We start from the raw sequence: 16654 nt of genomic DNA, 5'->3' as shown, positions 1-16654 counted from the left end.
TTATTTATTTTTATCAAAACTAATTGTTTGAGTCTAAATAAATATCTGAATATTAAGATGTGCATCAAGATTTATATGGTACAACTTAAATATTAAAATGTATTATAATCTAAATATAAATTTTCAGTTTAAAAAAAAATATAAAATTTAATAAAATCTTAAATTCATCTAATATTATATCAATAAAATATTTTTAATTTATTTTCTAATTATTGATGATGTTGGTTGTGAATGTCAACCAAGACTAGTATTGACTAATGATAATGTAGTGATTATTAACCGGTGGTGATAATAATTGATCATTTGTGAAGACAAATAGGTGTTGAAAAAGGAAAAAAAAATGCTACTATTCAAAGCGTCAACACCAATTTGTCCTCTTTCTATCTTTCCTTCCATTTTTCTTATATAATGAATCAAAAAATTTGGACTCGAATTAACATATTGTCCATGTTTTCACACTGTATTATACAAAAAACTTTATTTAGTGGTCTATACATATTTTTTGTTTAAAATAGTACAGAAGAAACATCCAAAGAATCCAACTTTGTTTACCTACTTTGATATTTTGTCACAAACTGACTGGAAAGTTTTCATAAACTACAAAAACTGAAGAGGATGTAAAAACATTACATTAATAAACAAAACTGCAAAACTCAAGTTCTGGGTAGATCTTATCCCCAAACAAAAAATGGCTAATTTAGTATACAAAGAGAACTATCAAGTCCCACCACATTGATTGTGAAATAATTAAACAAGTTCTGGTCTTAGTGCTATTTGCTACAAAGACTGCAGAATTTTAACCTATACAGGACAACTGATTGGGCATAAAAGAGAGAAAAAACTCATCTTCTTGTTACATATGACTGACTTGTGAAGAGTATTAATCAGCAATTCGCCCGAATTTAGAACTCCCATCATCCAGTATACCCATTTGCTTTCTCTTCTTTGATAATTTAGTAGTTTGAAACCCATTTTGCTCAGTAGTAAACTGAGCAGCTGTGCGAGCGCGTAATTCCTCTAGGCTCTCACCTTCCTTGGCTCTCTCCAGAACCTGAGACGTAACATACACATAACATATTATTTGGTGGTATTTATGTAGGATATATACAATGCCTGAGAATTGCAAGATCACATACCAAATGGCGCCCATACAAGTGAGTACTGGATAGAGCTTCAATGGCGTTCTTTGCCTCTTGCTTCGTGACAAACTCTACAAATGCAAATCCTCTATGGTTCCCAAACCTCATTGGCAGCCTTAAACTCTTAATCTGTAGGATGAATTAATTTTGAGGTCAACGGAAAAGACATTGAGATAAATAGCTATGTGAAAACATGATTGACAAATGCAAAAATAAAATAAAAAATAACAAACATGTCAGACTTTCAAGGGATCAAAGCATCATAATATTTTTTGTTCTAGACCTAGCTCCTAGTGGCTAGATCATCTGCTAATTACCATGCACCATTCTATCTAAATCAACATCTTTCAGACTCATGATTTCCAAAACACATTCCACTATCGCTGGATCCTCGAACAAAAGCATTTACAGGACGGAGAGAATCTTAAATACTCACCTAAATCTCGATAAAATAGTTTACCAAGAAAAGTAGAAGTATGGCTGAAATAAGACCTTATAGTTTAATCTGTTTTTTTTTCCAATCAAAATTATATATCACAGCAAAAAGAACATGTAGTGTCCAAAGGGTTCTGGAACGATCAAGAGCCAAGGATCATATGATTGCAAATCTTATTCAGCTGGCTCTCAAGATTTGAGCCAAAAGGCAAGGATGTAATCTTTTCCCGAGTCTAGCTTCATGTAAAAATGCCATCATTATGCCAAATATAACTAGAGATAAGAGCACAACCTTAAAGCCAATTTAGTTATCCACAAAGTAACGTCATTTGTGGCTACTAAGCCACATCCACATCCTTCCCCAGTTCTCCCCCTCTTCATCCACCCCTCATCTTTTCCCATCCCTCTTCTGTTTCTTCTATATCATATCCAAGGATAACATCATACCTCATCTTTTCCCCACCCCTCATCTGGAGGTCTGGGCAAACTGGCGCAGATACCACCATTTTAAAATAATAGCAACAATAATTAATCAGGTGAAATTCAGTTTTCACGATTCAGACCAACAGATCAGCAGCACAAGTGCAATTTTATGAGTTCCACACAAAAGTCTCACGTGGAATCAAAATGAAACTGTACAGGATATCATGCATGGTCGTGCCTCGCAGCCATATTTATCCTCAACCAACATCTATCTTTGGCACTTCCAGCACAGGGAAACCTAGTATCACCTTTTTACTACATAGTATCACCCTATGTTACCAATAGTTAAGAGGAAGTACCTGCCCGAATGGACTGAATAATTGCCTGAGATCCTTTTCAGTTGCCTCAAAAGCAACATTTCTAACAAGCAACTTAGTTGAACTCTTGTCATTCTCAGCTCTCTTTGGTAATTGGTCCTTCTTAGTGTGACAAAGCTGCAATATAAGTGCATGGCCATCCAAAACAGTTCCCTGAATGACAAGAGGGAAGTTGGAAAATTAGTTATAAGAGCCTGAAAAGTATAGACAGAGTTCAAATCAGAAAGTTTACCTGCAAATCCTTGCAAACGTTGATTGCTGTATCAACAGAATCAAACTCAACGAATCCAAAACCCATAGAGACATTTTTTCCATTCTTTATATGCTTCTTCACCTTCACAGAATAATATTAACAGGTGTTGGATGAAGAGGAGTTATTTCTCATGCAGCAGGAAGGAAATACTGTGCTCAGATAGTAAAAGTCCCAGTTTTCTAGATAAAAGAACTTACCCTCACACTTAATATTCGCCCATCCTTTATGTGATCGGTGAAATGCTTTTTTAAGCTCTCATCCAACGTCTTGAAATTTAGGTTCTTGACATATAGTGATCGTGACTGAAAAGATGGCAAACAAGAATGTCAATTGGTTAATGAAACAGGAAACAAACATGGGAAATCAAGGCAGCTAGAAGAACAAACCAAGAGGCAACAAGGAATTTCTAAAACTGCATTGCTATTCCCTACACTTATTTCCAATAACTGAACTCTTTTTGTTTTCGGTGCCAGGGAATAGAATGATTCTTTGGTAATAGTGGTGCAACTGAACCAGCATGCAATGAGTATTCAATAGTCTGCTGATACCAAGAGTAAGGATCATATTTAAGAATAATTTATATCCGATTTACTGCGAACCTATCTCTTTCTCCCAATGCTTGACTTACAGACTATCAGCCATAATCCATCAAAAACCACTTTAATTCATATGCAGGCCCTAGTTGCTTACCAACAAACTAAAAACTTGAAAATATATGTAAGACTTAGTTTAAGAATTTGTAACATATTCCACATTTTTGTGCAACAAAAACAACAACATCTCAGTCCCAAGCTAGTTGGGTCATGAATCCTCACTATAATGCCACTCCATTCAAGCCGTCTCTGAACAACATAGGTTTTGCAGTTCATATACCTCAACTCTATCAGGATCAACATCTGGATCCGTTACTCCTTCCACTTGTTGCTCTAGCAGCACTCTCTTTGCATCATCTTCACCAACAACAAGAGCATTTTTTGAATCACTTGTTTGATCAAGAATATTTCCAGGAGCCCACTCCAAATAAAGGGGAGTGTCCCTGCATTAGGACCAAAGGGAAAAAAAATTACTTCATAATTCCGAACTTACAAAACTCTATCAAAATAATTGAATATGAAACACAGCAAAAATGATATATGCTAGAAAGAACAAAAGGCAAACTAGGAGAAATCTCAATCTTGCAAAATCTAAAACTGAAAGGCATTTTCTAAAGCAAGACACCAGAAAGCAAAAAAGAACTCTTTCCCTGTTTCTCAGGGATTTACAGTTATTTTTTTTGATAACCGAGAAATCCGTCTGTGACCCGCCCTTTGGACCAATCACAGCCTTCTAAACTCGGTGGATAATGGGCCCGCCCCTCTACCCTTCTCCACTTAAATACCGGGCTTCGCTTTGCATGGTGTGGGGCTTGAACCTGCAACCTAAGCCACAAATCCTCCACCTTTTGCCACTTGAGCTAGGCCTTGGGGGTCAGGGATTTACAGTTATCTAAAACAAAATTTAAAGATAATGTAATTCCCTTCTTCTCCTTCCATGGCTTTTGTCTAATTTTGAGTCTTCTCTAAGTAACATGAACTGAGCTAAATAAATTGCATTTTGTTTTGAGAATACAAGGGGATATCAGTGACAAAAGAACTATTGGAGTTAGAGTGAGGACACAGTAAGATTTAGATTGGGGATATTTGGCTTAACACCATTGAACAAAGGTGGAGCAAGAAAGAAATAAGGTAGAAGGCAAAACAGGGTTAAGAAAATTAAGAGGTGGAATACACATGTCAGGCGCAATATTTCACCTCCCAATGCAAATCTAGTAGTTTCATGGGAAGGGGTATTTATTCCACTTCAGAAAAGACTAAGAAGTAATAAGACACTTGCAAAGTTTAAGTGTATAGTTGAAAATTCATAATTGAATTGAGGGTTATTTATAATCTTACTTTGTCATCAATCATGACATGAAATTTTGTCTCTACATATACTGCTACTTGTTCAACTAAGAAAATCACCTTTCGTATTGAAGGTAAGAAATGGATGTATACACTTACTTGTAACGTTTGTATGCTAGACCCCGGAAAGCTGAACGTGCTTCTGCTGGTTCTAGGAAGACAACCTGATAGTTAATAATCACAGAAACAGCAAGCAATCTTGTTATGTCCGACTAATTCACGTATACTCACATCAACAGAATCATAATCTATTAGTATCATCTTCAAAAAATAATCTATTAGTATCAACCTAGAAATTTTTAGGTACTGAGCTTGAAGGAAGGGAGTGACTACCACCCTATTGGAGGGAAAAGTCACGAAGCGGATAGATAACCATTACAGTTCAAGAATAGTCATTTCAAGCCAAAGGCTACAAAAATAAAGGCACATACCAAAGCTAAGGTTTTGGTAGGAGGAAGAACAATCTTATCCAGGCTCCCAAACTTCCCAAACATATTTGCAAGTTCACCTTCTGATGAACCATAAGGCAAGTTCTTAACTAGAATAACGTGATTGCTTCGTTTCACCCCATCGGTTTTTCCAGCAGCGTATTCTTCCAATGAAACAATATTAACTCCAGCTTTTGCAAGAGCCTTTTTTGTCTCCGCTATCACTTGAGTCTCGCCCAACGCTATACGCACAGCAAGATCATCAGCTTCTCTATCAAGGAGATCACTTTTACTCACACCAAATTTTCTTGCAATATTTTCAACAACCTAAAATATTTCGAAGAACAGACGGAGATCATTTTTACATTCAAGAAAAAGTTCAAAATCTGATACAGTATGATGCATACTCAACCTAAAAGCGAAGTAATTAAAGATCCTGAAGCATTTCGGAAATTGATCAGAGAAGTAGTAAGATAGCTTAAAAGAATTTGAACTACCAAATCATCTTACAAGAAGAATAATGTAGAAACTAAAATAACTACAATCTGATCAAATGTAAACAAGATAAACCCAGTTTATTACGGCAAACATCAAAGATCTTTAAAAGTTTCTGTCCATATCCCCTTCCACCTTCACCCCCAAAGAAAAAAAACAAAGCATCCACCGCTAATTTGTACTATGTTTGGTTGGGCTTGGGGAAATTTAATCTCCACAAAAGAATCCTCATCAAGTTGTACAATGTTTGGTTGTTAGTTATTGTTTTCCTAACAAGATGTTCATGTTACAAGTTACAAGAACACAGAAAATCCAAGGAGCATCCTGACTAATATGTAGACATGTAGAAGCACAATAAAATCACCAGCTGATCTTACTCTTTCTAGCAAACAGAAAAAAGATGGATATCCATTTATAATATTTGACAGTGTACATACAGTGTCTGGCCGCATAAACAGAGTATTCCAAGATTGTGTATTTCCACTAGCTTCAGATGCCTTCTTTTCCTCTTGTCTCTTCTGCTTAAATGTGTTTGACGATTTCTTGGTATTAGCAATTGTCCTACAGATTAATAAATGGACCAATCTTATTATAGCATGGTAGATCCCATATTAAAAAGAAAAAAGAGAGAGCTTCTCTCACATAAATGTAATAAGCAAACGATCTCAATGGATATGAACATTAAAATGAGTAGGAGAAAACCACTTACTCTGCCTTCTCTGGAGAAATTTTCTGCTTCGCTGGCATAACATGAAGTAATCGTCCTTGAAAGATTGAACTGTCCAGCTCTGCTAATGCCCTGGAAGAAACAATAAATGAACAATAGCTTGAACATGCAAAATAGACATGCATAGAACTCATGTATAGCAGTGTGCTTCTGGCAGGTAAAAAGTGCAGTAGCTTAGAATTTGGATGTTGATTGACAGGTACCTAGCAGCAGATTCTGGTAATGGATAGAGAACATATGCAATTCCTTTGGACCGCTTTGTATCTTTGTCAACAACAATATGAACCTGTGAGACATTGCCAAATGCTCTAAAGTGTTCTTCCAGCTCCTCTTCCCTGAGTCATAAACCCATTTGTTTAACAAGAACATATATTAGGTTCATTAAAATCACAAAACAGTGCAACCTATTGAGTTGGCTAAATCGCCCAAAAAAAAGGAAAAAGAAGAACGAAGATGTATTACGTAGTGGTGTATGGGAGGTTACGAACAAATAATCGTCCGCTCTCCAGATCTTCTTCTTTTTCATCCTTAACACTTGATGAAGGGTCAACAGGCTCAAGCGACTCATTGTTAGATCTGGTGAGCCCATCACTCAAAAATTCCTCTGTATCATCAGGTTCAAGGATATTACCAGCATTTGCATCTTCACTGCTCTTGTCACTTTCATTATCACTACCATCGTCTTCACTACTTTCTGAGTTGGACCAATCTTTCCTCACTCTACTTTTGAAATAATCTGTATCGGTCATAACTTCATCATTATGGGAGCCGCCAGGTTTCTCAGATTTTTCACTATCTGACAGAGATTTCTTTTTTTTAATAACCTCGTCCAACTCAGAGTCATCAGTATCCATTTTTTCCTGGCTAGTTTCTTTTTTCTGGTATTGCTTATCGCCATCCTTTTTACTTCGGGCAAGAGACGGAGCTGTTAATGCATCATTTGCCCACAACTTTGACTTACTCCGAGGCTGCATAACTTCAAGGAACTCTTGAAGCTGAGGATCCTCATCCTTACTCTCCTGTTTACTATTCTTTTTGTCCCCTTTTAAACCTGCAGACTTAGAACTTTTGTTTACTATTGCATTCTCATCCTCATTTGTCAATGTCTCTTGTTTCTTCAAAGTGTGCCTGCTCCATGGACGAGGGATATTTGGATCCCCAATTTTCCTAGCAATCTGGCTATATGAAAATGAATTTCATGTGTCATTCAAGCACATCACCAATGAATGGCTACTCTCTTATAGAAACATAATTATCACAACCTAACAAAGTAAATATTCCTGAGCTTATTAGGAGGTTTTCACTAGTTACTTGGAAATTTTTATAAAGGTGCCATTTTTAATGTTCCTATTGTCTCACTGTGCTTTACTTGGCACAGAGTTTAAGAAAGAAAGACTTTTGGAACTCTTGGTCTAACACAAACAATGACAGTGTGTGGCTATAAATAGGGAAAATTAAAATAAAAGTAAAGTGAAATTAATTCTAAACATACAAAGAAGACGTTCTACTCATTCAGAATAATGGAATATGGAATAGAGATGCATTTTCTTCTTCCGCTAAGTCTGTATGTCACTGAAGCAGAAAAGACATACCTCACAAATAATACGACTACTATCCATGAAAGACTTGTCAAAATACTTGATAGCTTCCTCAGCCTCTTGCTCAGTTCGAAATCCTACAAATCCAAACTGCCTGCTCTTCCCATCTCTGTTTATCATGACAATCATTCAATGTCAAATATATTTCAAAGTAGTAATAAACATACCCCAAAATATCAATACTACCAAATAGCAACTCGTATATACCAGTCAAAAAATCAATTGTCAGCTGAAACACTGATAACAACTGAAAAATATTAAAGTTACTATACATCAACACCAAGTTCTTTACTAATTGTGGTTTGCTATATGAATGGTGTACAGTTGATTACTCCATTTTGATCCGTTCAGTCCAACAAATTACAGACTCAGGCATAGAGTTTGTCTACAGCTCACATTACTTTTACCAAAAAAAATAGGAAGAGCAAAAAGGAGGAGAGAAACTTAACGAAGTACGCATAAGCTTGGCATCAGTGACTTCCCCTTTCTGAGAGAAGAATTCTCTGAGGCGGTCCTCGGCTACATACTTTGGCAAATTCTTCACACATAGACGGGACCTTCAATACAAAATAAAACATTATAAACATTTAAATACTATCCAAGAACACCAACCCCAACAAAGAAAAATCAAAGTTTTGCAATCCAAATTCAACAGAAACTCAAAACTCAGTTCTGGGTTTCCTTAAAATCAAACTTAAACCACATTGATCAATAATTCCTACAACCCCACCAAGAAAAATTACCAAATCTTGGAATTCCAAAACAAACATCAATTCTTACAACCTGTACAAGAACTTTCAAGTCTTTTTTTATTTGAAAAAATAAGGATAACCTTAACAAAAGACATAAAGAAGTTGCAAGAACTTTCAAGTCTTTGCAATTACAAATCAAACAGAGACTCAAGAACTCAATTCTTGGTATTCTTTAAAGTCAAATTTAGTTTTTTTTTTTTAAAAGGGAGCATTCTTACATTGTATTGTTGCCAAAATTCAACGTAATCTGCGTATGCTTTTGCTTCAACGTAAGCTAAGAGAGAAGAAAGACTGCGTTGGCGGTAAGGGTTTAAGCGATAGTATGATATGGAAACGGATCCGGGTCGGCATGGAAGTAGGGTTCGGTAATGAGAAGAAAACGGATCCGGGTCAGCGTGGAGGTAGGGTTCTCTAATTTCTTAAAAGGAAAAGAAGTTTCTATTTACTCTATTCAGTATTCACTGTGCTCTATTTTATAGGAGTAAAGTAAAGTAGTAATATATAAATACCGAAAAATGTTTTTTAAAATAATAATCCACCCAAGTAATTTGGGTAATTTTCTAGGAAAAATTGCTCTAAAAATCAAATGAGACATTATTTATGAAACGACCCCAAAAAATAAAAAATAAAAAAAATACCCGAAAATGTGCTTCGGAAACACCTATAATTGTAATTTCCATATATCTCAAAATCTGTGCATGATTTTGGAAATTCGACTTCATATTCTTATTCATGGGGTCAAATTGAGTGGGAAATGGGTCTAACCCGAATTTTAGAGCAACCGTATCAAAATTCGAAAATCGCAAAAAATGCGATTTGGAGGGTCAACTTTAAAGGGGAATATCTCTTAGCACACAAGGAACTGGAAGGGCCACAACCTATTAAATTAAAGCTCTTTGAGTTATCTTTCCAACGCACTTGGTTTCACCTCATTCAGAGTTAGGATGCGGGAGTTATGACCATTTTCGTAAAACTTGTCTATGCAGATTTGCAATTTCCACTGAGCTATTTTTTTTAGGCGGGTTGGGGACGTTTTTTTTTTTATAAAAAGAGGATATGTCCCATACTTAGTCTTTTTTTTTTAACTTCAAAAACACTCTCTAAGCCCTCTCCAAAAGTCCACCAAGATCCTCAACCAAATTCAAAAATCTCAAGCTCTAATTCCGGATTCAAGACTCAATCTCAAGCTTCAATTCTCCATTCCAGTCTTCATCAAGGATTCTCCAAAGTTGAGGTATGTGGGTTTGATTGTGGAAACCTTCCTTTCCACAAGTCCAACCATTTATCCTCTATTTCTACTTCAAGTTTATGGGTCCTTATGGTTATTTGTAAACTCTTGAAGTATGAAATTACTACTACACACCCTATTATGGTCTATTTTGCATATTATCATGAAATAAAATTATTATGTGATGTTTATGGTTTTCATGCTTCCACGATCAAATTATGAAGGTTGATATATATATATATATATATATATATATATATATATATATATATATATGTTGTTGGTGGGCTGATTTATATGGATTTTGGAATTGGTTGGACTTAGTACTCTTGAAATACATGATTTTATTTACATGAACAGTAGCCCACCATGTGTTTGATAAAATGCTCATTTATAAAATTCTTAGGAAATGGAAGGTCCAATTTACGTCATATGAGTCGAATGGTTATATAATTACTGAAATGATGATGAAATGGACACATGTATAAGATTTTCTTCATATAAGTGTTGTGAGTCGACCAAGCCTAGCTCGGGGGGTTGTAGGCCCGGGTAACCGTATCGAGGGGTTGGTACCTTGGTTGCCTAGTACGGGGGGTAGTAGGCCCGTATAACCATATCGAGGGGTTTGTACCTTGGTCCCTAGCTCGGGGGGTGGTAGGCCCGGGTAACCACATTGAGGGGTTTGTACCTCTTTCGCTTCTCCAAGGGGGTGGTAGGCCTTGGAAATACTATATTGATGATCACTCGCCACACATATACTACGCCCCACTAAATATGATTTTTATGTAAGCATCATTATACATATCATCTCATTAATATGCTATCTATCGGGTATGATTATGCATTTTGCCTATGATGTCCATCTATTGTGCATTGCATTGCATCCCATATACTTAGTACATTCAAACGTACTAATGCATACTCTATGCCTACATGATGTCACCATGTAGGGACCGGAGCACCGCTTGACCATCCTCTTCCGCGTGGCTAATACGATTTTCTATCGAGGTTATTGGTGAGTCCTCCATTCCGGGGACGTTGCTTATGATCTCTTGCTATGTATAAGACTTTTCCTTTTTTGTTATGTATCGACTATGAGGGTGAGCCCGGTAGTTTGTCTTGGCCCCCGCTAAGTACCCATGTTTAGAGGTGGTGTTGGACAATTGTGTATTATGTTTGAGCTTGACTCATCTATGGTATTTATGTATCATTCCTCTTTTTTTCTTGCTCCCTTAGTCCCGATTTCCCCCTTGATTATGCTTATCGCTTATGGTCATTTTAATTGCTTCCGCGACTAAGGATGTGTAATGATACGCTATGAGGCTTGTTTGGGGTTCTTTCGGGTTCCCCATTCGCCGGTCACGTCTAGGCCTTAGGCTTGGGTCGTGACAAACTTTGTATCAGAGCACTAGGTTGATAGATCCTCGGAGTCCAACACACCGCGTTGATTAGAGTCTGATTCATGGTTGTGTTGTGCACCACAACTATGAGTAGGAGGCTATGAGACGTTTTAGGAAATGTTTCCCTTCTCCATGTTCTAAGTCGTGCTGTAGAGTTGAATTAAGTTCTTCCCTAACGGTTGTTCTTTGCTATGCTAGATCATGCCTAATACAAGAGGAAGACGAGCCCGCGCACCCGAGGAATAATCGACCAATGGGGATCTTCAGGATGCCCTTACTTTATTTGCACAAGCTATGGTTAATCAAGCCAACCACGGGGCCCAAGCCCCTCAGGCTCCTACCCCGGCATCTCGGGTGAGAGACTTCGTGTGGATAAATCCCACAAAATTCTATGGGTCTAAGTTAGATGAAGACCCTCAAGAGTTAATTGATGAAGTCCACAAGATATTAGCTATCATGGGCATGAGGTCAGAAGATAAGGCGGAGTTGGCGGCCTACCAACTAAAAGGGTGGCCCAAATATGGTACAACCAATGGAAGGAAGAGAAGGGGGCAAACTATGTGGTGCCTTGAGAAGAGTTCAAAACGGCTTTCCTTAATCGATTCTTTCCTCTTGAGCTTAGGGAAGCCAAATTGGTGGAATTCATGAATTTAAAACAAGGGTCTATGAGTGTGAGGGAGTATGCCCTCAAGTTTAACCAACTTTCAAGATATGCTCCACACTTGGTTGCCGACTCATGGTCTAGAATGAACAAATTCGTGATGGGTGTGTCCGACCTAGTGAGTGAAGAATGCCGGTCCGCAATGTTGATTAGTGACATGGACTTGTCCCGCTTGATGGTCTATGCCGAACAAATGGAAGAGGAGAAGTTGAGGAAGAGGACGGGTCATGAGGCCAAGAGGGCCCGTTTTGAAGGCAAGTTCCAAAGTCGAAAGGGAGGCCGGTTTCATCAAGGCCAAGGGTCTTCTCATGCGCCCCATAGGGGGTTTGCCAATGACGTTCCAAGGGCCCAAAGTGTTGGTGGTATGGGTCCTATTGATGTATGTCCGAAGTGTGGTAAGGGCCATGGTGGCCCGTGCTTGAGAAATACCGGTGCTTGCTACAGTTGTGGGGAAATGGGGCACAAGGTAATGGATTGTCCTCGAAATCGCAACAAGGGTAAGAAGGTCCGTCCACAAGGTGCCAATGCGGTTCCTTTGGGGAGAGGGGGCCGACAAGATGGTGCCCCAAGGCACAATCGATTTTATGCTTTGCATGGGAGGCAAGGGGTCGATGAAGTCCCCGACGTCGTTACTGGTATGTTGAAAATCTTTGACTTTGATGTATATGCATTAATTGATACGGGTGCCTCTCTTTCTTTTATCACCCCTTTTGTTGCCAACAAGTTTCATGTTGAGCCCGACTTGTTGCATGAGTCATATAAGGTGTCTACTTCTATTGGTGCATATATTGTTGCTAGGAAGGTTTATAGAAATTGTCCTATTTGCATCTTGCATAAAATATTGCCTTGTGATCTTGTTGAGTTGAACATGGTCGATTTTGATGTTGTTCTTGGGATGGATTGGTTGCATGCATACTATGCTTACATTGATTGTAGAACCCGTAGGGTCAAGTTCCAATTCCCAAGTGAACCTATTCTTGAGTGGGAGAGCCAAAATGTGGTAGTCAAGGGTAGGTTCATCTCTTGCATTAAAGCCCGTAAGTTGATCTCTAAGGGGTGTCTCTATCACCTTGTGAGGGTTAGGGATGTGGAGTCCAAAACCCTTCTTATAGAGTTAGTTCCGGTCGTAAATGAATTCCTTGATGTCTTTCCTAATGACCTTCCCGGTGTTCCTCCCGAAAGGGAAATAGATTTTGGCATAGACCTCCTCCCTGATACTCAACCCATTTCTATTCCCCCTTACCGTATGGCCCCGGCGGAGTTAAAGGAGTTGAAGGAACAATTGAGGGACTTGTTGGAGAAGGGTTTTATTAGGCCTAGCCAATCACCATGGGGTGCACCGGTATTGTTTATGAAGAAGAAAGATGAGCCCCTTAGGATGTGTATTGATTACCGGCAACTCAATAGGGTCACCGTCAAGAATAAATATCCTCTTCCTAGGATTGATGACTTGTTCGACCAATTGCAAGGAGCTAGCCACTTCTCTAAGATTGATCTGCGGTCCGGGTATCATCAAGTGAAGGTGAGGGAGTGTGACATTCCCAAGACAGCCTTCCGGACTAGGTATGGGCATTATGAATTTGTGGTCATGTCCTTTGGGTTGACCAATGCACCGGCTATCTTCATGGACCTAATGAATAGGGTCTTTAAACCCTACCTTGATTCCTTTGTTGTGGTCTTCATTGATGATATTCTATTCGCATAGCGAGGAAGAGCATATGGGTCACTTGAGGGTTGTGTTGCAAAGATTGAGAGATGAGAAGTTGTATGCCAAGTATGAAAAGTGTGAATTTTGGTTGAGGGAGGTTGTCTTCCTAGGTCATGTGGTGTCGAGGGATGGTATTAAGGTGGACCCTAAGAAGACCGATGTGATTAGAAATTGGCCTAGGCCATTGACCCCATCGGATATTATGAGCTTCTTGGGCTTAGCGGGTTACTACCGGAGATTTGTGAATGGGTTTTCTTCTATTGCTTCTCCCATGACTAAGTTGACACAAAAGAAGGCTAAGTTTGAGTGGACCGACGAGTGCGAAATGAGTTTTCAAACCTTGAAAGATAAACTTGTGTCCGCTCCTATATTGTCACTATCAGATGGGCTTGAGGGATTTGTTGTGTATTATGATGCTTCTAGAGTTGGATTGGGTTGTGTCCTAATGCAAAATGGTAAGGTGATAGCCTATACTTCTAGACAACTCAAAGTGCATGAAAAGAACTATCCTACGCATGATCTTGAATTAGCCACGGTGGTGTTTGCTTTAAAGATTTGGCGTCATTACTTGTATGAGGTACATGTTGATGTGTTCACCGATCATAAGAGCCTCCAATATGTCTTTACCCAAAAAGATCTCAACTTGAGACAAAGAAGATGGCTAGAATTTCTTAAAGATTATGATATGAGTGTGCATTATCATCCCGGTAAAGCTAATGTGGTGGCGGATGCTTTGAGTAGGGTGTCTATGGGTAGCCTAGCTCATGTTGATATTAGTGATAGGGAAATGGCTAGGGAGGTGCATTGGTTGGCTAGGTTGGGGGTTAGGTTGGAAGAGGTTGGTAATGGTGGTGTGGTCGTTGTTGATGGTGCTAGATCTTCCTTGGTTGATGAGGCGATAGCAAAACAAGATCTTGACTCTTCCTTTTTAGAATTGAAGGCCTTGGTGAAAGAGGGCAAGGTGGAAGTTTTCTCCCAAGGGGGAGATGGTGCCCTTAGGTACCAAGGTAGGTTGTGTGTGCCTTGTGTTGATGGTTTGAGGGAGAAAATTCTTGAGGAGGCTCATAATTCTTCCTACTCCATTCACCCCGGTTCCACCAAAATATATAGAGATTTGAGGGATGTGTATTGGTAGGGAGGCATGAAGAAGGACATTGTCAAATTCGTCTCCGGTTGTCATAGTTGTCAACAAGTCAAGGCCGAACATCAAAGGCCGGGTGGTCTAACCCAAGACATAGAGATTCCTACTTAGAAGTGGGAAGAAATTAATATGGATTTTGTAGTTGGTTTACCCAAGACTAGAAAATGTTTTGATTCTATTTGGGTGGTGGTTGATAGAATGACAAAATCGGCTCATTTTCTACCGGTAAAGACAACATATGGGGCGGAAGATTATGCAAGGTTATATATTCATGACTTGGTAAGGTTGCATGGGATTCCTCTATCCATCATATTGGACTGTGGTACTCAATTTACTTCACACTTTTGGAAGTCCTTTCAAAAGGGTCTAGGTACGAGAGTTAAGCTTACTACGGCCTTTCACCCGCAAACGGATGGACAAGCCGAAAGGACTATCTAAACACTTAAGGATATGCTTAGGGCTTGTGTATTGGAGTTTAAGGGTAGTTGGGATGATTATCTTCCATTGATTGAGTTTGCCTATAACAGTAGCTATCATTATAGCATCGGTATGGCTCCTTTTGAGGCTCTCTATGGGAGGCGTGGTGAGGTGGCCTTGTTAGGACCAGATCTAGTTATGGAGGCTCTTGAGAAGGTTAGGATGATTAGAGAAAGGTTGAAGATGGCCCAAAGTCGCCAAAAGTCCTATGCCGATGTGAGGAGAAGGGCTCTTGAATTTCGAGTTGGTGATTGGGTCTATTTGAAGGTGTCACCCATGAAGGGTGTGGTTCGTTTTGGTAAGAAGGGCAAGTTGAGCCCAAGATACGTGGGTCCTTATAAGGTGATGAGGAGAATTGGCAAGGTAGCTTATGAGTTGGAATTGCCTAGCGAAATGGATTTGGTTCATCCGGTATTTCATGTGTCTATGTTGAGGAAGTGTGTGGGTGATCTGAATGCCATTGTGTCTCTTGATGTTGTGGGTGTTGTTGAAGATAATTTGACCTATGAAGAGGTTTCGATCCAGATTTTAGATAGACAAGTGAAGAGGTTGAGAAACAAAGATGTGGCTTCCGTTAAAGTCCTTTGGAGAAATCAACAAGTTGAAAGTGCTACTTGGGAGGCCGAAGCTGACATGCAAAGGCGATATCCTTATTTTTTCCACTCCACTCAAGCCTAAGGTATTGATCTAAGCCCTTCATAAAATCTCAGGTCTTAAGTTCAGCCCCCATGTCATTACATACATTAATGTTTAAGTTGACAAGTTCATTGTGGTTTTACAACTATGTTGAGGTTTTTGAAATAATGTGTAAGTGCATTGTTGCATCTTTATGTGGGCTGAAATTGTCATGTTTGTGTCTCTCATGTACGTTTCTTTAACATTCGGGGACGAATGTTTCCAAGGGGTAGATATTGAAACAACCCAAAAAAAAAATTAAAAAAATGCCCGAAAATGTGCTTCAGAAACACCTATAATTGTAATTTCCATATATCTCAAATATGTGCATGATTTCGGAAATTCGACTTCATATTCTTATTCATGGGGTCAAATTGAGTGGGAAATGGGTCTAACCCGAATTTTAGAGCAACCGTATCAAAATTCGAAAATCGCAAAAAATGCGATTTGGAGGGTCAACTTTAAAGGGGAATATCTCTTAGCACACAAGGAACTGGAAGAGCCACAACCTATTAAATTAAAGCTCTTTGAGTTAGCTTTCCAACGCACTTGGTTTCACCTCATTCCGAGTTAGGATGAGGGAGTTATGACCATTTTCGTAAAACTTGTCTATGCAGATTTGCAATTTCCAGTGAGCTATTTTTTTTAGGTGGGTTGGGGACGTTTTTTTTTTATAAAAAGGGGATATGTCCCATACTTAGTCATTTTTTTTTAACTTCAAAAACACTTTCTAAGCCCTCTCCAAAATTCCACCAAGATCCTCAACCAAATTCAAAGATCTCAAGCTCTAATTCCGG

At 38.7% G+C, this 16654-nt stretch overlaps 1 protein-coding gene across 1 annotated transcript; it reads right to left on the bottom strand.

The window, feature by feature from the left end:
* Nucleotides 1-607: 607 nt before the first annotated feature.
* LOC125821891 (uncharacterized) lies at nucleotides 608-8520 on the bottom strand. The gene is made up of 15 exons (XM_049501257.1): nucleotides 8516-8520; nucleotides 8265-8372; nucleotides 7810-7924; nucleotides 6680-7392; nucleotides 6421-6552; nucleotides 6200-6289; nucleotides 5928-6051; nucleotides 4999-5322; nucleotides 4667-4731; nucleotides 3501-3663; nucleotides 2825-2929; nucleotides 2607-2708; nucleotides 2357-2527; nucleotides 1137-1268; nucleotides 608-1051 (listed from the first exon to the last, which is right to left on the bottom strand). The coding sequence occupies exons 1-15, from the start codon at nucleotides 8518-8520 to the stop codon at nucleotides 881-883; spliced, it is 2520 nt and encodes an 839-aa protein (XP_049357214.1). The 3' UTR covers nucleotides 608-880.
* Between the last annotated feature and the right edge of the window lie 8134 nt (nucleotides 8521-16654).

The sequence above is a fragment of the Solanum verrucosum genome, unplaced genomic scaffold, assembly GCF_900185275.1.
Source record: "Solanum verrucosum unplaced genomic scaffold, falcon-dt-bn FXZP01000103.1, whole genome shotgun sequence".
Taxonomy (NCBI): Eukaryota; Viridiplantae; Streptophyta; class Magnoliopsida; order Solanales; family Solanaceae; genus Solanum; species Solanum verrucosum.
Note: the sequence above shows the minus strand (reverse complement) of the source record. Positions and strands in the feature narration are given on the sequence as shown.